Source organism: Panicum virgatum, chromosome 2N (genome assembly GCF_016808335.1).
Source record: "Panicum virgatum strain AP13 chromosome 2N, P.virgatum_v5, whole genome shotgun sequence".
Lineage (NCBI taxonomy): Eukaryota > Viridiplantae > Streptophyta > Magnoliopsida > Poales > Poaceae > Panicum > Panicum virgatum.
Window position 1 is genome coordinate 46,614,925 of NC_053146.1, and position 21,495 is coordinate 46,636,419.

The 21,495-nt window shown below is 45.1% G+C and overlaps 3 protein-coding genes and 1 non-coding gene across 6 annotated transcripts; 2 read left to right on the top strand and 2 right to left on the bottom strand.

Annotated features, from left to right (window-relative positions):
* The first annotated feature begins 1,439 nt into the window (after positions 1-1,439).
* LOC120660755 (dormancy-associated protein homolog 3-like) lies at positions 1,440-3,149 on the top strand. 2 transcript variants are annotated; one of them, XM_039939386.1, is made up of 3 exons: positions 1,440-1,964; positions 2,280-2,388; positions 2,580-3,149. In XM_039939386.1, exons 1-3 carry the CDS (start codon positions 1,691-1,693, stop codon positions 2,605-2,607), a joined length of 411 nt encoding a protein of 136 aa, XP_039795320.1. In that variant the 5' UTR covers positions 1,440-1,690; the 3' UTR covers positions 2,608-3,149. The 2 variants fall into 2 exon arrangements, with proteins under 2 accessions (XP_039795320.1, XP_039795321.1); XM_039939387.1 differs by having other exon boundaries at positions 1,456-1,767.
* A 4,804-nt stretch (positions 3,150-7,953) lies between these two features.
* On the bottom strand, positions 7,954-14,657 carry LOC120662683. Its single transcript, XM_039941778.1, has 7 exons — positions 14,649-14,657; positions 13,695-14,123; positions 12,692-12,820; positions 12,099-12,291; positions 9,868-9,913; positions 9,701-9,780; positions 7,954-8,275 (listed from the first exon to the last, which is right to left on the bottom strand). The coding sequence occupies exons 1-6, from the start codon at positions 14,655-14,657 to the stop codon at positions 9,747-9,749; spliced, it is 840 nt and encodes a 279-aa protein (XP_039797712.1). The 3' UTR covers positions 7,954-8,275; positions 9,701-9,746.
* A 1,169-nt stretch (positions 14,658-15,826) lies between these two features.
* LOC120660756 (2-oxoglutarate-Fe(II) type oxidoreductase hxnY-like) lies at positions 15,827-20,265 on the bottom strand. 2 transcript variants are annotated; one of them, XM_039939388.1, is made up of 11 exons: positions 20,099-20,265; positions 19,791-19,986; positions 18,277-18,357; positions 18,105-18,156; positions 17,857-17,978; positions 17,282-17,382; positions 17,070-17,128; positions 16,803-16,859; positions 16,374-16,419; positions 16,204-16,283; positions 15,827-16,104 (listed from the first exon to the last, which is right to left on the bottom strand). In XM_039939388.1, the coding sequence occupies exons 1-11, from the start codon at positions 20,183-20,185 to the stop codon at positions 16,029-16,031; spliced, it is 957 nt and encodes a 318-aa protein (XP_039795322.1). In that variant the 5' UTR covers positions 20,186-20,265; the 3' UTR covers positions 15,827-16,028. The 2 variants fall into 2 exon arrangements, with proteins under 2 accessions (XP_039795322.1, XP_039795323.1); XM_039939389.1 differs by lacking the exon at positions 16,803-16,859.
* A 788-nt stretch (positions 20,266-21,053) lies between these two features.
* Positions 21,054-21,126, top strand: TRNAA-CGC. The gene has a single exon. It is a non-coding gene; the product is annotated as a tRNA-Ala (tRNA).
* The last annotated feature ends 369 nt before the right edge of the window (positions 21,127-21,495 follow it).

Here is a 21,495-nt window from a genome sequence, read left to right on the forward strand (position 1 = left end):
TTTTATCAGAAATTTGAAAGCTCGACCTATGACACTGAATGTTTCTTCCAAAAGTCCGAATCTCCATTTCAGAAACTGGGCTTGTAAGTTTGGAGGTGCGAATTGAACTTTAGATCCAAGTCTGAAATGATGGCAAATGAGCGAAAGTCATGTCCTTCTAATGTGGAAAATTCATACACATGAATTCAATTATAGTTGGAATTTGAATCTATTCTGAAGTATTAGCTGTGTGGCGATCACGGGCGGCTCGCTTGGGCTGTAACCACAGCAGGCTCCTCCTCTGTCGTTACGGCTTTTGATGTCTCAAAGACGAGCATGTGCATGCATTTTTTTTTTAACAGAGCATGTGCATGCACTGAGCCGGGAAGAAGAGAGGTATTAGAACAGAGAAGAGCTAAAAGCATCTGAGTACATGATAGGGATCACACATTTCAAGGGAGCTCATGCGGCATCTCGCGCGCAGGGGAATAAAATCTGGTTTGGTTGTTTCTGTTGTTGCACACTTTCACGACCTGACATGCATGCAGAGTATGGTAGCAATGGGCTAGCTGTCTAAAATGGTGGCAGAAGGTCCCTAAGAGTAACTTCAAAAGCTTTCTATATCTTTTCTGATTGCTAGAAATATAGATTTTGATGAAAATACCCTCCAACAACTTCTTTAAATGTTATCCAAATGCAGACATTCTACGTACGTTATGTATTTCTTGCTAGCCAAAGATAGATAACGAAAATGGCTTCTAGAGTATACACAAGATGTAGAAAAGTTGTTGAAGAGTGAAAACATATAGAAAACGATTTTTGTGTGAAAGACTCTTCAAACGATTTTTCGGAGATGCTCAAAGGGGAAGGAAATAAGAAGAATACTAATGCTTAAACAGCTAGTTTTGTTTTCTTAATTTAAATGTAATGCAAATATAAGCGTTTGCAAATTGTTACTTGCTCCCTTCGTTTTAAAAATAATGCAATTCTTGCTTTCTGAAAAATCAAACAATTTTAATTTTTATCAAATTTATATAAAATAGTACTAATATTTATATAAAATAAGTATCATCTGATTAATCATGTAATATATTTTCATATATACTAAATTTATTTGGAGATACACATGTTAGTGATTTTTGTATAAATTTAATCAAATTTAAAATTTTGACTTCTTGAAAAGCGAGAGTTGCATTCTTCGGGCAACGAGGGAGTAGAAGTTTAGATTTGCTGAAGTTTTGACTGTAACACTGTAGTTTCGGTGAAATTTACTGTTAGCCGTACGTGCATTTTCCAAACTTACACCAACTGTACTACCAAGGAGAAACATATATGGGCAGCCAACCAGATGCATTGAGCCGAGTCCAGCTGTAGACAAGAAAGAAAAATAAAGAGTATCCAAAATTACACATGGCCCCCAAATATCTCGCCTAAATCTTCTCTCCATCCCCCCGCCAAACGCCTCTATAAAGCTCTCCCCTGCCTCCTTGCTCCTCCAAGAAGAAAGGAGAGCAGCAGAGCAACAGGAAGGACTCTGTCAGATCGAGCCTTGTTCTCCCTCTCATCCAAGAACAGCATCAAACAAGAAACCAGAGAGGTAGAACAGAGCAAGATGGCCTGAGCCAGGCTAAGCCAAACGCACGCACGCTCCTCCTAGACGCACGCACGCACGTAGAGGACGGACGCGCAGGAAGGACTTGCACTCCGGCGCATGGGTCTCCTGGACCAGCTGTGGGACGACACGGTGGCCGGGCCGCGCCCGGACTCCGGCCTCGGCAAGCTCCGCAAGTACGCCTCCTTCTCGCCCTCCTCCTCCTCGGTGTCCGCGGCCGCGGCCGCGTCGCCGCCCGCGGAGGGGGCGGCCGGCGCCGTGCCGCCACCCGTGACGCGCAGCATCAGCATGCTCCGCCCCTCGGCGCTGTCCGTCGTCACGTCGCCGCGCAGCGAGTCCAGCTCTGGCGCCCCGGACTCGCCCTTCGGCGCAGGTGACCGGCCTCAGTAGCCACCAGCCCACCACCCTTCCCCCCCCCCCCCCCCCCCCCCCCCCTTCTTTGGTGCTTCATTTCCTTCGGGCACTCGCACAAACTCCGAGCTAACAGAGGAGTACCAAAAAAAAGCTACAAGCAGAACAAAAAAAACTTATTTTTGCGGTTCCATGCATCGCGCCTGGATCTTGTAGATCTATCGGGATCTATGCTGCTTAGATGTTGGATCTTAAATAAATTTGTAGATAATGGAAGTACAGTACGTTTCACATGACTGAGCTAGCACGCTTGGTGGTATCTCCTCTGTTGGTGCAGCGACGACGCCCAAGGGAGAGGGCTGGAAGAAGCTGCGCCGGAAAGGCAGGATGGCCGCCGACGGCGCCGACGCCCCCGGCACGCCGAGGAGCCCCACCGTCTACGACTGGTGCGTCCCTCAGCTTGCCTCCGAACTAACAGTGACTGCACCTAGCCAAAAAAGTTGTCTTCGCATACATGATACATGGCATGTCTGGCCACACAAATCACTGAAGATCTGAACGTGCTTAGTAGATGCTAACTACAACGGCTAGGACACGCAAGAATAATAATCTTTGCTTGGATTGTCTCGGCCGGTAGGGTGGTGATCAGCTCGCTGGACCGGTGAACGACAGCCAACTGAAGGGCGGGTCGGAGCACAAGGGCCATGTGCATCCTCTCTCAGAGGTCCTGACGATGGTGTTTCTGTGTTTTGTATACGTTAAAATTACCCCCACCTTCTTGTAAATCCCCGTGTGAGATGCTGCTGTTTCTGTAAGCTCTGCTAGTACGCTCCTCATCAGGTCGTGCGTGTCACCGTGTACAAAGCTGCCCAAGCCTTGAACTTGAAGTGAAAACAGGCAACGCAAGCTCTGATGACCTGACGGGCCCGCACGTCAGTGATCCAACCGCGGGGCAGTACTGTGGAGGAGTCCTGTCCATGTAGCACAGTCCTGGTACCTATACTGTTGAAGAGAGCTGTAACGTTGTACGAGTATGAGTGACCGCGCAGCGTCCTTCTGCTTTGTACTTCTGGACGGTGCTGCCTGTGTAAAAGACCTATAAGAGTATGTACTCGGTAATAATGCGTGTGGTTGGGTGATATGGATAAATGCATATCCGGTCGAACACTTTTTTTTATTATGAAACTCGGTCGAACACTTTCGCCAATGTCTTATCATGCTTATCCTATAAATATCCTGTCATGGGCGTCGATTGTTTACTAGTGCCTTCCGGCACCAATAATGCAGCAGCCTGTCCATCGCAGTCCTGACGTCGAATCGATGCGAGGGTTATCCGGGAAAGTCCATGTCACAGTGTTCGTTCTTTCTACCGAGAGGTCCAAAGGGGTTAACTTCGCGATGTGTGACGGATCTTCGATGCAGTGGTGCTAGTTGCCAGCGACGACGAAGTCCGGTGCGCACATCGCTGCTCGCCGTGCGCTTCGCGGCGCCGGTGCAGGCGGCGACGCGCGGATGGATGGCCCCGCCCCGGCGAGAGTGCGAGAGGCTGTGGCTGTCGTCCTCCCGTCGGGCCTCGTTCCCTGCCGGTACGGGAAGGCACAGCGTTGCCGCTACCTGTCTCCATTGCTGCTGCAGGTCCTCTCCGGCGGCTGGTGGCACTGATTTCCCTTTTCCAAAGGGATTTAATTGAGCAGTCAAAATCATGGGCCCATCTAATGGCTTCAACAACAAACCGTCAGGGCATCATCGTTGCGGAATTCGGAAGAGGTACATTTTACACCAGGATTCAGAGGCCTTGTTTGGTTTTTGTAGAATATTAAGAAATTAACACTTTGACCATTAATTACGGTGTCAAACTAAGTCATTTTACAAAACTAACTTCAGAACCCCTGCGCTAGAAACCCTGAAGAATCTAATGAAACATTTGACCGCGTAATTAGAGAATAGTTACTGTAGTATCACTGTAGCCAATCATCAATTAATTACCGTCATTAGATTCGTTGAGAAAAGTTACACTCATCTCTGAAAAAGTTTTGCAAACAAATTTCATTCTGGACTCCATGCATGCGAGATTCTTTTTTCAACTTGCGTGCGTTAGGATTGTTGAATGAAACCAAACAAGACCAGAATCTGGTAATGGGCCACTTTCTTTTGGTTGGATCTCTGGCTCGGCAGAAGCTTTCCCGCCCCTTTTCTCCCGCTGCTTAAGACCCAACGAATCGGTCGTCTCGGTTTTCCTTCTTTCTTTTCTGGGGCTGCCGTTCCCCAAACCTCAGACCTCACCTCACTGCTGCAGCAACCTTAGAACTTAACCATCTAAATAACTGCCTTGCTCAGGTAACCCTCCAACTCTCTCTGAACAGGATAAAAGCAGGGCTAATAAGCCCGCCGACTGCCGACCAGGGTTCAAAATTTCGGTGAAATTTCGGCGAAATTTCGGTATTTTTTTCGTTTTCGGTAGTTACCGGGAAGTGAAATTTCGGTAAATTTCGGTAAATTTCGTTTCAAAATTCAAAAATTCAAAAAAAATTGTAAAAAAATATGTAAAAAATATGATAAAAAACTAGGTGTTTTTCTAAGCAAATAGGACTAGAACACACTCAAATCTAGGATCATTTGCTAGGCTAAAATTAACATTTGAAATCGTAATTTGAATGACTCGTCATTTCATGTGCAAAAATTTGTTTTCCCCCCTCGACTTCAACTAGACTTTGGTTTATCATGATATTGGTGAGGTACATATTCAATTTCATATGCATACCTACAACTAGGATGATGATCCATCGCCGGCCCGGGTGGACTATACTCTCATCAGTAGACTAGTAGATCTGGTTTCCTCGTGCTGTCCAATTAGGCTCGTCGTCAATCTTGCTTCGCTTTTGCCTTTTGCATCTGCTTTTATATTATCATCTAGCAGCTCTTTTCTTTTGTATGTAGCGGTGAGATCGAATGAGATGGCAGCTAAAGCCCTCTGTCTGCTGTAGTCTATTATTCTTAACCAGGCCCTCGATCTGGCTCTTCTTCTAGCTTTGTAGCCGGTAACTGTGGAGACTTGGGAGTTTTTTTTTGAAGTTGTGGCCATTGCTGATACGTGTTAAATTCCATTGGCAACTGCAGATTAAGTCAGTTGTGGCCTTTGATCTGCCCCCACTTCGTGGAAGAAAGCTTTGCATTGCAATAGTAGGTCGGTGACTGTAACCTTATTCCAGTGAATTTCCTCCGACGCCATTCCAGTCCCGAGGATAAGAAGAGAAGGTCAAATTCTTACATCCACAACATGCATGTGACCAAAATCTTAGGCCACAAGAGAATTGTCACCATCTATAGAGCAGGGAAAAACTTTCCGTTGGAAAACTGCCGGAAAACACACCTTTCAGAATGCTTTAACAATTCTCTATACAAATTGAATCAAACAAAAAATTCAAACACTGTCACATGAATTGATAACCAATTCAAATCATGTTTGTCCTGGATTTAAAACAACTTTCAATTGGATCAACTAATGTCCCTAAAAATTTATAGGAATATCCGTCATAACAAGAATAATAAAAGTCCAGTTGAGGCCTAAGAGAGAAAATGAAAGTTGTCACATGAAATGACAAGACTTTTAATTGGTAGTTTTTGAAATAATTAAATAACTTTCAAACCATTGCTCAAATGAAAAAGTTCCTGAAACAAAAGTTGTAGATCTCGAAAAACTGAACAAAGTTGGTATTCAAAAGTTTTTCATTTGACCTCGGGAACAGTACGAAAATCACAACAGACATCATTTTCCGGTCGAAATCACCGAAATTTCGGTCGAAATCACCGAAATTTCGGTCGGAATTCACCGAAATTTCGTTTTTTGAATTTGAATTCTCTTTCCGTTCGGAATTAGCGAAATTCGGCGAAATTTCGGCCGAAATTTCGTTTCCGGCAAATGGCGGGATTCGGAAAAAAAACGAAAAGGTAAACCCTGCTGCCGACTGCAAGGTGGGCGGGGTGGTGGAGGGCCTCACTATTTTTTATTGTCCAGCAACAAGCGGCCACCAATAGAAGATGCTCAAATGCGTACTCGCCCGCTGTCAGTCGCCGTCTCGCGAGTCGCTCGTTCCTACTTTCTCTCTCTCCACGTAGGATTCTACGCCGGCTCTCCGCCTCCTACTATACTTGCTCTACGCGTTCCATCCATGGGTCTCCAAACTATGCGCTTTCAGCTTCGGCATTCTATCATTTCTCATTCTCCAACTTGGCCGCTGATGCTTTTGCTCCTAGCATTTGGCGCAATGCTGCTCCTCCCCGTTGCAAGTCTTTTCCTGGGCTCCTCCACCATTGTAAGCTGAATACTAATGCGCGCCTGCAATATTCTAGCGGTGCCGATAATAATGGCTCTTGCCCTTTTCCGTGGTGAGCTGGAGGATGTGGTTCATCTATTCCTTCACTGCCAGCGCGCTGTCAGTTTCTGGAGCGCTTTGGGCCTAGACTCTAAAGACTTTTTGCAGGTTGAGTCGCTGTGGACTGCTCATTTACCTGGACCTCTATGTTTTCCATTGGAGCCCTCCGGAGACACCCCCCCCCCCCCCCACCCCAGAAATTTTAGCATAGTGAAGAGGAGGAAGAATGAGAAGAGAGGAAGAAGGGAAATAGAGAAGAGAGAAGGAAGAAGAAGAAAATGAGCACCCTTGGTCCAAGCTCTCGCTCCACCCCTACTATTAAAGATGGCCAGATGGGCTAGGTCCAGTGGGCCGCATGAAGCATGACACGAAAAAAACCCAACCCTCACCCAGTCCGACCCACAAACAATAGGGCCAGTGCCGACCCGATGGATCAAGTCGTGTTTGGGCCGGGACCTCGACCCATAGTGCCGACTCGAACATGACACGATTAATAGGACTAACCCGATCAGTCTCTCTCTCTCTCCCTCTCTCTCTCCCTTCCTCCCTCCCTCCCCTCTCTCTCTCGCTCTTGCATCACGCCTACTTCCTGCCGGCCCGCCCTTTCACCTCCCCCGGTGACCAGCGAGCGAGCGGTGGCGGCCAGTGGGCGCACGGCCGAGGGCGGTTGCCGGCCGTGAGCAGCACTCGGCGGGCGCGGACAGTAGCCAGCCGGGGGCGCGGCGGAGGCTAGGGGCGCATGGTGGCGGTGATGGTCGGGGTGGAGGCCGGCAGCCGACCAGGGGAGCGGCACAGGTCGGCGAGCACTGGCAGCCGGCGCGCTTGGCGGCGCTACTGGCCGGGACGCGTGGCGGAAGGCAGTGGCCGGCCGGGGCCGGCGACGACCGACAGCAGCAAGCGCGCGGCGGAGGGCGGAGGCTGCCAAGCCGGCGGCTGGGGCTGGCTCAGGTCGGCAAGAGCACACCGTGCCGACTGTGCCTATCATGCCGGCACGGCACGATTGCGCGCGGATAGTGTCGTGTCTGGGTTTGAGACGAGGCACGCTGTGCGGCACGACACGACACGACTAACTAATCATACCTAGTCGTGCCATGCCTAATCGTGTGGTGCCTGCTAGGGTTAGGGTTGGGTCGTGTTGTGCCAACCTATTTGGCCATCTATACCTACCATCATGCATAGCCTAATGACACAGTCATGCGAATCTGAGCACCACTAATGGGCTCATGGCGGAGGAGGGAACTAGGGCAAGACGAGCGGGAATGGATAATGTTCTTGAGGACTTTGATTTGGAAATAGAGAGTGAATTCTTAGTCCAATAATATATGTAACAGGCAATACAAATCTAATTATTACCATTGTCTAGTAACGGATTTTGTTGACACCCGTTACAAGTAGTAGAATTAACGAGTGTTGTGGCCCATTACCGATATTGAGTAAAAGTAAGGACCACTCTCTGCTGAGGATGGGTGCCCGCATCAAACCCTTATATATATATATATATATATATATATATATAACAGGCTACTATACATATAACAAGCGGCTCGTTACCTATCTCGGATTTTCACAGAGGAGTCAAATTTTTATTTGGGGTCAATCGGCCTAATAAGTAGATAGGTCTATAAAAGATTCTTGAAATATAAGAAATCTAATACATTATTGAAGCATGGTCTTAATCACACATGTATCACCTATTTTATTGGACAATTTTTTCAACCATTTATTGTAAAAATAGCATAATAGTAAATGAACAACCCAACAGCCAGTCAACCATGATACTTCACCATGACATTCGGAAGCCTAGATCAAATAAAATCTGATTGACCACAAATGATCATAAGTTCGTAGTAGAGTACTACAAATTGCATGTACCACTTAGTCACATGATTAGATAGTTGCCACTTTATACATAGACCTCAATCTCTCTTCCAAATAATCGCCGCTCCTAACAGGTGGGAACCTGAAAAGGTGTCAAAATTTGAAAGCAAAAAAGTGAGAACCAAATATCGATAAATTAAACCTTTCAATTATTAGCTATGTTACACGGATACTGGTACGGGTATCGGATACGATACGATACGTATCGGATACGCGGATACGCACTTTCCCAAAAAACACTGATACGGGAATACGGCTAGGATAATTAATAATTATATATAAATATCACATAGATATTCAGCAAGTGAGATTTTACTCTTGAGTAACTCCCCCTATACTCAAATGTGCAATACTTGCATGTCCATATAACATTACCTCTATAACTAGCCTTCTCTAAAAGTACAACTGATTCCACAAGAGGTTCTTCAGTTGCTGCTCATCTAGTTCTATTGCAGCAAGTTCATCATTTTGTATCATCTCTTACTACCAAAACAGCATTTGGGTGGGCTGATTACTGCTTTGGGCTGTATCCCATCTGGCCCAAAAGTATTGGATACGCGTATCCAAGCAAATACGTATCTGTTTTTTCAGGATACGGCTAGAAACGTATCCGAGGCGTATCCAGGGCGTATCCGTATCCGATGCGTATCGGATACGGATACGCCACCTCCTAGGAGTATCCGCGTAACAGAGATTATTAAAACTAACATTTTAACCCGTGCTCCCGCATAAGCTAATTAGAATTAAAATAAATATATAGATTATAGATAATAATTATAATTATCTATGTCACACCCTGTTTCATCTATTAAATATTCTAACACATACTCTAAAATACATATTTATCATTATCTAGTTGCAAAAGATTTTATTTTGCATCACACCTCCATATGCGTTTGATATATATTTAGTTGAACCATTTGTTTGTGAATTGGTATTCTTGTCTCTTTCATTATACATGAATATATGGTAACACATATCGTGGTAGTATTTAAAAATAAATAATATAGTAATAATGATAGAATATTAATTTACAAGTTTATATTGGTGCACTTTAATAATTTGTTACAATTATATAATTTAGATTTAGATTTCGGGGTTACTTTATCTTTTAATAATGATATAATTTGATAATTCATATGCAAATTTAGGAGGTTATTTGTATTATTTTCATACTGGCATAGGTGTGTATAATTTACACGAAGATTAGGTGGTTACTTTAGATTTCTTTACAATGACATAGGTGGGCAATTTACATACATATTTATTTATGGGGTTACTTTAGTCTATCTTCACAATGACAGATGTGGGCAATTTATTAAGAAAGGTAACATATCTAATGACTATTATGATTAGAGTTGTTGGATTGATGGCCAGATGTTTCTGATTTTTGTGAGAAATTCTAGAATTTCTTTATTTTTTAAGTATCCACCTAGGATCCTAGGTGACTTCACGTTGGGCTTCAAAGAAGCTTGTAATTAGTAATAGTAAGATGCTCAAAGGGGACCTTGGTGGATATGCCTCATTGCAACAACTCTCCATGCAGCAGATCATTAAATTTGGGCTTGGATCAATGAAGAAAGCAACCTGAGATAATGGAAAACATAAAAAAGCTAAGATGATGAAACATCAAGTGAGAAGTTATAAATTAATTAATTGCACATAGTTACTCACAGAATATCGCTCTTTCCAAACAGGGACAACACGATGCATTGTGGATCTGCAAGGTTCAAGTTCCAATAATAGCACATTAGATGGTATTGCCAAACAGTCTTTTTTTTTTATCCTTGTAGTTATCACATGGCAAAGAAATGATAAGAAGTCAAAATAAGATAATTCCAAAGCAACCTTGCAAAATAGAATGCATGTAACCGAGTATCATATACTAAGACATTCACAATATTAAGTAAAAAAATTGTATGCAAGATGTTGTCAAAGAAATATGGATCAAAACCAACTTGTTCCAAAGGAGTCCTATGTTGTACCCACTAAAAAAGATACTCTATGAGCTTTATTCTCCGGTTACACTTTTCTACCCACTTCAGGATTTAAAATCAGTTATGTTGTACCCCCTCCCTGTCTTGACTATCAGGGGTTTGATCTGCAGATGCTGGTTTCTTCTGTAGATCTATCTGGAAGAATTTTTTCACAAGTTAACTGCATGCCTTGCTCTCATGTTACTTCGGGTTGTTTCTGGGTTGAAAGCAAGTATGTTATCTGAAGGCCCAAAGCCAATGGACAAAAATCTGACTGATTGTTGGCCTTGCCCTTCACATTGTCTGCCTGAAAGCAAGTATGTTATCTGAAGGCCCAAAGCCAATGTTACTCAGTCTGACTGACTGAGTAATAATTTGTAACTTTTAACTCTTTTCACAAGCTTCACATTGTCTTTGCCGCTTCCCATTGGCCTTGAACTTCTATAGAATCAGTACACCAACGGTCAAATGTTGTTGGCATCCCCAGGATCTCCTTAACTTAAGGTGCAGTTGACTGATCAATTTGTATGGCAAGAAAAGATAATAGCTAGCCATGCTACCAGTAGTCCAAAAAAGTTCATGAATGCAACGCCAAGACATGAGTGAAAAGATATCAAATTTAAACAGTATGAGCCACTATCAGTAGCCTGAAAATTGTACCACCCTTCCTGACAACTCCAGCAGGTACTGGCAATCACATTAATCAAACAAAATAACATTAACCTAACATACATCTTTGAAGCTTTGTGCTACTAGAAATAGCTACTCAACTAGTAGATTTGTTAATCAAAGATGGTGTCAGACACATCTACAATAGAAAATTGACTATTTAACATTTGATGCAGAGTAGGTAAACCAACAATTATCATTGCTTCCTTCTGGCACAGAAAATGGGTATGTATTCACAAAATCAAAAGTTATACGTTCACGAAAGAAAAGCACAGCTGAAATTCAATAGTTTAACAATTTCCAACACTACAGAAGGTTGTGTCAATCAAGCAACAATTTTGGCAACCTGTTGCCACCGGATTTTGGTAAATTAGTTACTCTAGTAGCAAATTAGTTAATTATTATAGGCCTAGAAATAGCTACTCTAGTAGCAAATTAGTTAATTATTATAGGCCTAGATGGTCCTGGTGGCATCACGACTAGAAACTGAAGATTAATCAAACTGAACCTGACATTCTGGCTAATGGGGAATTAGGGAAAAAATCGAGAATCCAACATGTCAGCAAGAGTATGCATTATCTAAAATGGTTAGTATACATGTTCAGGTGCAGGATAGATACTGACTGACTGACTGTTGCTGGTGCAAACTAAAAAACTTCACAGAGCAAACTAAAAAACAGGTACTGGTTTTTGCCGTGCTGCTGGAGATGAAGCAAAAAAAAAAGTGGCTACACTAATTCTGCATGGATATAGGAAGGGCTCACCGGATCCTCACTCCATGGAAGTACTCCCCATGCTTGCTTAGAGCAGAACACTACTTGGAACTTGGTAGCTGACATTAAGAAGCTCAGGGAACATCTTGACATCCCTGAATGGCAGGCAATTATCTTTTCTTTCCCCCATTAGCTTTGGTTACTCACTCTTCTGCAGTGGAACTTACTGTTCTGAACCTAACCACATCGACAAACACAAAGGACAAACCTCTTTAGGGGTAGATTAGGCCAAGTGAAACATTTCCTGGAGTAAATTGAGCCGACATTTTTTTCATGGTGTCAGGCAGACAAAATAGATTCCTTGGGATAGTAAATGGACTTCCTTTTCTATTAGAAACTTGCACCTGAGTCGGAGACAGTTAAAACCAGTAATTTGTTTAAACCAAGAACCAATGATGTAGCAGTTTCAATCAAGTAATTGTGAGGGGGGGGGTGGCTGCAGATAGAATGTACACACAGTAGATATCACCAAGTCATAAACCAGTACCTCGTGCTTGCCGATGGATGAAGGGACACTGATTTCTCGTCTTCAACTGCTCCTCAGCATGCCTCATAACACTATCACAACTAATGTCACCTTCAATATTGCAAAAACAATCAAGGGAACTCCTTAAGTGCTCCACCTTCTGTTGAATATTGTTGAGTTCAAGCTGCTTTTCAGTCAGAATAGCAAGCTCTTCCTGGGTAAGCAGAAGAAGTATAAATGAACAAATATAACTCTACTTTAGTTTACCAAATGCAAGTTTAGCTGACAGTAAAACCAACAGGGTATTGCCCAAGTTGAAGGATATAAAAGAATAATGAGAGCAATGGAAAAAGATGATTGTAACAACATAAGTAATAGAAGCTATGAAAGTAGTAACCACTACAAGCGTGACTACTCACAGTCCAGAATTAATAGATCAACACCATGGCACCCAAGAGGCGTTTACATGATTGGGGTGCAGATCAATCGCTTAGTTGTCTGCTCTCTTATAGATGGATATAGATACAGGTTTGCAAGCTGAAACTAACTAGGCAATTTGGATTGTTATGAATTGCTGTAAAAAAATGGCAGAATGTCTTGCATCAAATCATTACCTGTCTATCACTGGCATTGATTGAAGTTGCTGTAGGAAGACAGGCATCCTTCATTTGTTCAGCACCCAAAATCTTAGATTTCAGAAAGCGGCACTCTTGAATTCCATCTTGATATAGCTGAGCCTCATTCTGTATCATAATGGAAATAAAATACTAAGATAGCATCTGACTGCAACTTACAGGCCATAAAAGTATTTAAAGCCCGAGCTGCCACGAACATTATGCTCCAGATGCTACCCCCGTTTCTCCTGACAGTCGTCAACATATGCGATAGCGCGCGTTCTGTACTAGTTTGGGTACATAGTAACAAAAAATAATTGATGCAACCCAACTCGATATAACTACATTACCAAGAAATAATTAGCCCTGCTATAGCTGTAATCAACTTGCATAAGGAACTACATAATCAACTTGCATATGCTGTAATCAGATTAGGCTGCACCAAAGTGAAAATTACATTTCTAAATTATCCATATCAAAACAATAAAACCGAAGTTCCTGGCAGCTGGCAGACTACACCTGACTAATGAGTAATGTTCTAGATCAAGAATCATTTTGTTCTTTCATCAGATGGGACTGTTCAAGAGAATTTATCTCAAACTAGAGCTTTCAGATCGATCCACATCAATCAGAGCAATAATCAGCGAGTACACTCCTGCCAACCTGGCGAAACTCTCATTGCTCCTGCTCGTTACTAGCACCTGGTTCAGATGGCCCTATATATTCAGAAATTCAGAATGTAGCCATTCTCAGTCCTTGCTGGATTCAACAAAACTGAAATCTGAAATTCAACAACCATTCTACTAGTACACTCCTCAGTCCCTGCTGGATTCAACAACCATTCTACTAGTAGCAGCAGCAGCCAGAGTATTCTCTGAAATCTGAAATCCAGCCACGGAACGAGCAAGATCGTCGGAGCCTTGACACGGCATCGCCGCCGCGTTTTCTCCCAACCAAACTCAACGAGGGGAGGAGGACGAGGTGGAGGAGGAGGAGGACGTACTTGGCGGCGGCACAGAAACCGGGTCTGCGCTGACGAGGGGCGGTGACGACGCGGCGGCTGGACGGGGAGACGGATGAGCAGCGCTGGACGGAGAGGCAGACGGCGGCGCTGGACAGGGAGGACACGGAGGAGATACCGGGGAGGAGATGGAGGGCGGCGCAGACTGGGCGTAACGGCAGAGGGGCGGCGCCGCTCAGGAGGCGGAGGCGGCAGCGCCTCGACTCGGGAGGCGCAGGAGACGGTGGGGCGCAGCGGGCTCAGGGAAAACGCGAGGGTCGGGTCGAGCGGCCCCCGCGGATGGGCTTCCAAAGGCCGGGGAATTCTAGTCCGGGCTCGATTTCCACGTGGGACGCCATCCCAGAGAAAAGGCCGGAAAAAGGCCGGGAAGATGAGCTTCCAACTAAGTGCTTCTTCTCGTTCTTCCCCTTTCTACAGTGCATAGGGGCGAACCGCAGGCGATTTCCCGATCCCGGCATGTCCCCGCCGCATCTCTTCCCTCTGACGGCGTCCTCGACGCTGGAAGGCGAGAGATTCGGTTGGGAACAGGTGCGCGGTTGTATATACTACTACCTATAGTTGTAGGTTGAGTAGTTTTTAGGTGTCTTTCGGGATTATCCATGGGGTATCATCCGAGGCTTGCGTCCCTCCACGGTGGTGTTGACGAAGGCGGCGATGGTGGTGATGGCTGTGCCGGCTTTCTCGGTGCTACAGATTGGAGGTTAGTTCTCTCTGCTATAGGGTTGCATGCCTTCTCTGCTGGCTCCGGTGTTGGAGGAGATTGGCGTCTGATGGTGGTTGTTGAGGGCGCGGTGTGCGGCTTCGGTGATTCTGTCGGAGGACCTAGCAACGACGAGATTTTTCTTGTCGCTTTCTCATATGTTGTTGCTCGGTTCTTCTGTGGTTTTCTTGTCTCCGGTGGCACCAACACCCTTCGCTGCCCGGTCGGCTTGATACCAACGACATGGCTGCTGGGGTTGGACGATATTTTGCTCCCTCCAAGGTGCTGCATCTGTCGATTGCGAGTGTCTTGTGAGGTTTGTTTCCTAACGCGAGAAATCGGGTTGGTTCTTCAGTCCCACCTTTTTTGGTGGTTTGCTTCCGCTCTTGGATGTGCCTTCGTTCGGTCATATGAGGGTCCTGGCGGATCTTGTGGCGTCGGGTCTCTGTCCTCCCAGTGAAGCGATGGCTGGTGGTCATCTTGGTCATCTTCAGCAGCCAGAACGTTCAGCGGGGTCACGGTATGCCGATGCAATCGACATGCTACTCTTGGTGCCAATTAAAAATTATGTTCCGTCGGGAAGGGGATTGGCTTCAAGCTGCAGAAAGTTGCTCCGATCACCGACGACGAGTATGACCGGGCAGTTCTTGTAAGGATCACGATGTAATTTTTGTTTCCAAAGATATCTTTGTAAGATCTGGGATGTAAATTGTCAGGAAAATATATGAAATGCAATCCGGTTTTCTCAAAAAAAAAAACTAGCCCTAAAGGGAGAGGGCGGCGCCGGGTGGTGCGCGCGGCAGGCACGACTCCCGCAGCAGGCGAGGGGCGGGGCGCGCGGTGGCCGGGCGGCGGTGCCGCTCACGTGCACAGCGGCGCACTGCGCCCGTGCGAGCGAGCGAGAGGAAGGATAAGGGGCTCCCCTGCGGGTGGGCCCGGCGGTCAGAGAGGGAGGGGAGGGGCACGGTCTGGGCCTAGGCGCAGGCCGGGTTGGCTTTTTTTTTGAGACAGGCTGGGTTGGGTTGGGCCAAAGTGGCCCGTGGGTGAGAGACAGGCTGGGCTGGAAAAGAGATGGGTGTATAGGTCTAGGTATAGCGTTGACGCCACCTGTCTCTGTTGCGCGCTAGAGCTCCATTCCGACTGCCACCGGCTCTGCTGCTTCCCTTTTTCCCAAGTGATTTAGCAGTCCAAATAATGGAGTAATCTAGTTGATTTAGCAACTAACGGTCAGGGCATCATGCGTGTGATTCCGAAGAGGTATGGCCCATCTTCCATCAGGATTCAGATTCAAGTATTGGATAGTTTGGGTGCAAACGAGCCAAGTTTTTTGTTTGCGGTCAGTCGGCCAAAGTATATTACTAGATCTACTAACGCATTATTGAAGCACAGTCTTAGTCACACATACACCACCTAATTTATTGGACAAGATGTTCAATCATTTATTGTAAAATAGCACAGTAGTACATCAACAAACCACAAGCTATGATACTTGACCATAACAATTGAAAATGTTTTATCTCATTAGATCAATGAAATAAAAGTTGATTGGCTGCGAACGATCATAAGTTTGTACTGGAGTACTACTGATGATTTGCATGTAGTACTTGGTCGTTGGACTAGACAGTCCCTAATTTATACGTAGAACTCAATCCTCTCTCTTCCAAATAGTCGCTGATTTTGATAGGTGGAAACCTGAAAAGGTACGGTGCCAAAATCAAAAGGAAAAAATATGTGAGGAGAGGGGATACCAATAAACAAAACTTGTCAATTGTTAGCATGGTCATAGGGAACCTTGGTGGGTATGCCTCACTGCAACAACTCTCCATGCATTGGATCACTAAATTTGGGCTTGGATAAATAAAGAAAGCAACCTGAGATAATAATGAAAAACATAAAATAGCTAAGACTATGAAACAGGGAATAAGAATTTATAAATTATGTATGTGCACTTAGTTGCTCACAGAATATCGGTTTTTCCCAACAGGAACAACACGATGCAATGTAGATCTGCAAATTTCAATAAAAGCACATTAGAAGATATTGACAAACAATCTTTCTTATTATTGGACATACAACATGGCAAATAAATGTCAAGGAACCAAAAGCAGACAATTCCAGAGCAACCTTGCCAAACAGAATGCAGGCATGCAACATTTCGATCATATTCTAAGGCAACTGAAAAGTTGTATGCAAGATGTAGCCAAATATGAATCAAAGTCACTTTGTTCCACATAAATTGTTGAGTTTTTAATCATACATAGAGTTGTAAAATTATAGAAAATGATGTTTCAAGTTGCCAATATATTCTGAAGTCTAAACTATTACTACAAAGATGATTACTTCCACATGATCACAGAATGGATAAAAAGAAGTATTAAGAAACGAGAAACCTGAACACACAGTTAGTCCACCTTTCCAACAAATCACCGATATTAACAATAAGGGACCTACAATTGAATCAAAAGAAGATCATATTATATTATTATATCAAACATGAATCACCTACAGATCATACAAAATAGAGTCAACAAGTTCAAGATGTGAAACAAATAAATATAAAAACTTAAGCACTTGAAATTATTAGGGTAGATTTATTGTATAAGGTTTCCAGCTGACTATTATATTGGACAACTATCAAGCCGCGAAATAAGTATTACCCATCAATGTGGTGAACATCTTCCCAAAGCTGAGGATGCCTATCTTTCTCTCTGCATATCTACGAGCGCAAGGGTTCACGATTTACGTGTGAGAATATGAAAGACAATACAATTTTATTTGTTTCTAGTGAACACATTGTTTACACTAGTGATTGTGTAAAAAGATAACATTATTAAATTTGTAAATAAAATTTTAAGAAAATATGCCATGCCTGCAGGCCAGGTGTGCCATCTGTTGCTAAAAGGGTCAGCATTCCAAAATCTGAATGAGCTGCTGCACCAATATTTCCATCATCAGAAGCACTCATGTCACCTGCTGTGAATCAATGAAATGTTACACCACTTCGATAATGCAAAATGCAGAGAAATAATAGAAAGTCGCTCAACTCACTATATAAATAATTAAGAGCACGCTTTGGTAACAAATAAATGTAGGATGATGCAAAGTTTACTATCATATACATTGAATTACTGAAGACTTGGTCACTTGTGTATCACTTGGTAGTGTTTGTCAAGATTTGGCAATATCCGATTGTTTAGCAATTCCCCATCCACTGACACAACAAAAAAAACTCTAGATGATCCATTTCCCCATGCTTTATAATGATAAATATTTTCACCAAAAAATATGCTATTCATGTTCAACTAAATCAAAATTTTGATGCAAGATGAACTGCATAGCCCATGGGGAACCAAGAAATGGCAAAATATCGATGGACAATATTTCCATTGCACATAACTTTGGATAATACTTTCTTTATTCCATATTAAACAAAAGGAAAGCTACCTGGGTAGTGTAACAATCGAAGAACTGCAATTGGGATTTCAAAAGTACCATTCGTTTGAAAGAATTCAGCATCAAGATCCAAACTCAAAGCAATAAGAGACAATATTCTTTTGCCAGCAGCCCTGAAAAGTAGGAATAATGCAAAAGATAGACATAAATAGCTTGTAAAATACAATGATGAAACCATGTATTGTACTATAATTGTGTTGAAATTGCTTGTTGGGTAGTGCAGAAACAAGGAAACTTACAATGCATTTGTATGGTACGACATCATTATCCTTTTCCAAGATGGAAAACATTCTGAAATTGTGAGGATAGAACAATCCATTGTTACTGAACATAATACGAAATGGATATCCCAATAAAGGAGAGTGATGTGGATTGCATATATTTAGGACGGTAGTCAAGACAAATAAAAACCTTCAGGAGGCCATTGATTAACATCGTTATGTGAATCGACATCTCCTGCAGGCCCAATGTAGAAAGTCTCCTTGGACTCTCCTACATAAGAAATCACCAATCACACAACTCACATACTCAAATATATCAATATAAATGAATTAAACGGCCTTTCACATTTTTAGTGTTTTACTATTTTAAATGAATTAAACGAATTTTCAAGATTGTTAGCGGACCGTCCGCTCACCTAAGGCGGATCGTCCACTCTTCAAGGCGTTCGTGGTTTGTAGGGGCGGACTGTCCGCCCTTGTATGGCGAACGATTTGCTTGTTGTTCTTTTTGTGGTCCACGTCATCTATCCGCCCCAATCTGGCGGTGGCCCCGTCATCGATCCGAGCCCCTCGTTCTCTGTCAATAGTGTGCCCCCGCGGCCTCTAGAAGACCCGCATGCTTCCTTCTCTCTCCCTGTTCTCTCTTCGCCTCTGATCCGCTCCTCTCCTCTCTCAATCCCCTCCCGACGATGGCCATGATGAAAGCTAGACCGCCAGAGCTCCTCCAAGCAGGATGCGATTTCCTTTTATTTGAGTCTATTGTACTTGATTGATTCGATTTCATGGATTGTTAATCCATTTCGTGGATTTCCCTCATTCTTAATCGATTTCGTTGGGCACAGGGCGAGGAGGAGGCGAGGGCAGCGGCGGTGGCGTCACGAGGGGGAGGTGAGGGCAGCGGCGGTGGCGAGCGCGAGGAGGAGGCGAGAGCAGCGGCGGTGGCGTCGCGAGGGGGAGTGAGGGCAGCGGCGGTGGCGAGTGCGAGGGGGAGGCGAGGGCAGCACCGGTGCCATCGCGAGGGGGAGGGTGCGGGCGGGAGCACGACGGCATTGCATGGTGCACGACAGCACGGCATTGGCGCAGGGCCGTGGAGCGCGGTGGCGCATCGTCGGGCCCGCTTTTTTGTTTTTGAATCGGTTTCTAGGGGCTGACCCCTCACCCGCCCCTACAAAATCTATTTCTACGTGCGGGTGGGACAATCATTTGCCCCTAGAAATGGATTTGTAGGGGCAGGTAAGGGGTGATCCGCCCTTAGAAATGGATATGTAGGGGTGGGTGAGAGGGTGACCCGTCCCGAGAAATGGATTTTCAGGGACGGTGCCCCTACAAACAACATTTTTAACTGTGAAAAGCAGCAACGAGCCTAACTTCCATTGCTACAAATACCATTTGGATCGTCTCTAAAAATAGTTTATGTAGTGGTGCCCAAACAGTAACGCATAGGGGCGGATCTGCGACTAGGGCCACCCACGCTGGCCGTGGCCCTAGTCGTGCCCTAGTAAAAACCCAATAGCACTTCAGTTTTAGAGGCCCAAAATGAGGTGCTAGTAGGAGAAAGCCTGTCCAGAAGAGCAGGCAGCAGCCGAGTAGCGCACGGCAAGCGAGGGTGCCGGCGGCCAGCGCATCCGCCTGCAGCATCAGCCACCGCCGGCCGCGGAGCTGTCGGCCTGCTGGTAACATCGAAACCAGGCGTAACACACCTACCTCTGGAGCCGGGGTGGTCGTCGAATTTCTCGGAGTAGGGCGCGGTGTAGCCCCGGTGGCTGCTGTTCTTGCGCAGCGCCATCTTCGCCTCCATGGGCTGCTGGAAGAAGCTCCGGCTCTCGGCGAACACCCGCTCCAGCAGGCCGCGGTCGACCCCGTGGTTGATCACGTAGAAGAAGCCGTACTCCACGCACGCCTGCCGTACATGCTTGGCTGTGCTGCTGATCAGTCGATACCATACATACAAGAGAAGAAAGGAGATCGAAGAGTCCAGATCATAGGCTGCGCGGGCTGGCCGGGGCTCAGACCTGGCGGATGGACCTTGCGGCGGCGCGGCGGTCGGGGGACGCGAGGTCCACCACGGGGAGGTCCAGGCGGCGCGGGGCGGCGGCCATTGATCGATGCTCACCTGTCCGGCCGCTAGCTGTCTTCTATGTGAGGGCCGGGCGCGCTGAGGGCCGGGCGCGCTGCTTGCTTCACCTTGATCTGATTGGTCTGGCCGGGCGAGTTCATATATAGCACGTCTACGCGACGGGTTCGCGTTTGCCCGATGCGCGTCACGTCCGCCGGTCCGCGCGCGGCGGGGGACTGGCTGGGAGTGAGAGGTAGTACAGCACCAGCTCGCGTGCTCCACGGGTGGGGACTAGACAAGTGCGCACGCGACCCACGCTGATCGATACCGAAACACCGGGCGCCGGCCGTCCGATTGCATGTCTACGACGCGCGCGCTGGTATGGTAGGTCGTCGTCTCTTCACGGCCGTTCCAAACTATAAGTTATTCTAAAAATCTTGGAGAATCAAACTATTTCAAAGTTTAACCAAAATTATAGAGAGAAATACAAAAATTTATGAAATCAAATAGATATACTATGAAAATATAGCTAACAAAGAGTGTAGTGGTACTCAATTGGTATCATAAATGTTATTATCTTGTTATATATATTTAGTCAAACTTGAAAAACTTTGACTCTCCAAATTTTTTGAAATGACTTATAATTTGGAACGGAAAGAGTAGTAAAGTATGCCCATGATGTTAGCTGCTAGCTATTGCCAATAAACATTTTTTGATCACAACCGCAGGACAACGCGCAGCGAATGCATTCTTGGACGCGAGTAGCAAATCGAGTAAGGCAGCGCCCTTATCTCCTCGTCGCCGGATCAAAATGAATAACTGATGTCTCCGCACAAGTTTTTCGTACCTGCACATTGCTGCTGCTGATGGACTTGGATAAGTATGGTGCTTTAAAACGAGGTTTACATTTTGGGGACGTAGCTCATATGGTAGAGCGCTCGCTTCGCATGCGAGAGGCACGGGGTTCGATTCCCCGCGTCTCCAGAAGCTCATTTTTTTCACTCTGTTCCAACTCTGTTCCCTGTTTATTCCTCCAGCCAGCTCATTTTTTTTCACTCTGTTCCCTGCTTATTCCTCCAGCCAGTCAATAGTATTTTTCTCTCATAGCACCAGCCGCCAGCCAACAGTATTTTTCTCTCACAATACTCTAGCACCAGTCACCAGTACAGCGACGCTGTTTGACTCTGTTTCTTATTCTTTTTTTCCACTTTGTTCGCTGTTTGGTTCCTCCAGCCAGCCACCAGTACAGCGATGCTGTTTGACTCTATTCGCTGTTTGGTTCCACGGAAATCCTATACATCTCGGAAGATCCCCCCACCTTACAAACAGTACAAATTATCTCATTCATTGGAT

Bases quoted from the DNA above. Each gene is read 5' to 3' on its own strand.
- LOC120660755 (XM_039939386.1), top strand. From the start codon at position 1,691: ATGGGTCTCCTGGACCAGCTGTGGGACGACACGGTGGCCGGGCCGCGC. The intron at 1,965-2,279 runs GTGACCGGCCTC...CTGTTGGTGCAG, and splicing joins GGACTCGCCCTTCGGCGCAG to CGACGACGCCCAAGGGAGAG. The intron at 2,389-2,579 runs GTGCGTCCCTCA...CTCGGCCGGTAG, and splicing joins AGCCCCACCGTCTACGACTG to GGTGGTGATCAGCTCGCTGG.
- LOC120662683 (XM_039941778.1), bottom strand. The intron at 12,821-13,694 runs GTACGTCCTCCT...ATTATGATACAG, and splicing joins GGTTTCTGTGCCGCCGCCAA to AATGAGGCTCAGCTATATCA. The intron at 9,914-12,098 runs GTACTGGTTTAT...TGAACCTTGCAG, and splicing joins CATCCATCGGCAAGCACGAG to ATCCACAATGCATCGTGTTG.
- LOC120660756 (XM_039939388.1), bottom strand. From the start codon at position 20,185: ATGGCCGCCGCCCCGCGCCGCCTGGACCTCCCCGTGGTGGACCTCGCG. The intron at 18,358-19,790 runs GTAGGTGTGTTA...TTTCTTATGTAG, and splicing joins CGACCACCCCGGCTCCAGAG to GAGAGTCCAAGGAGACTTTC. The intron at 16,284-16,373 runs GTGAGCAACTAA...TTATTATCTCAG, and splicing joins TTGGGAAAAACCGATATTCT to GTTGCTTTCTTTATTTATCC.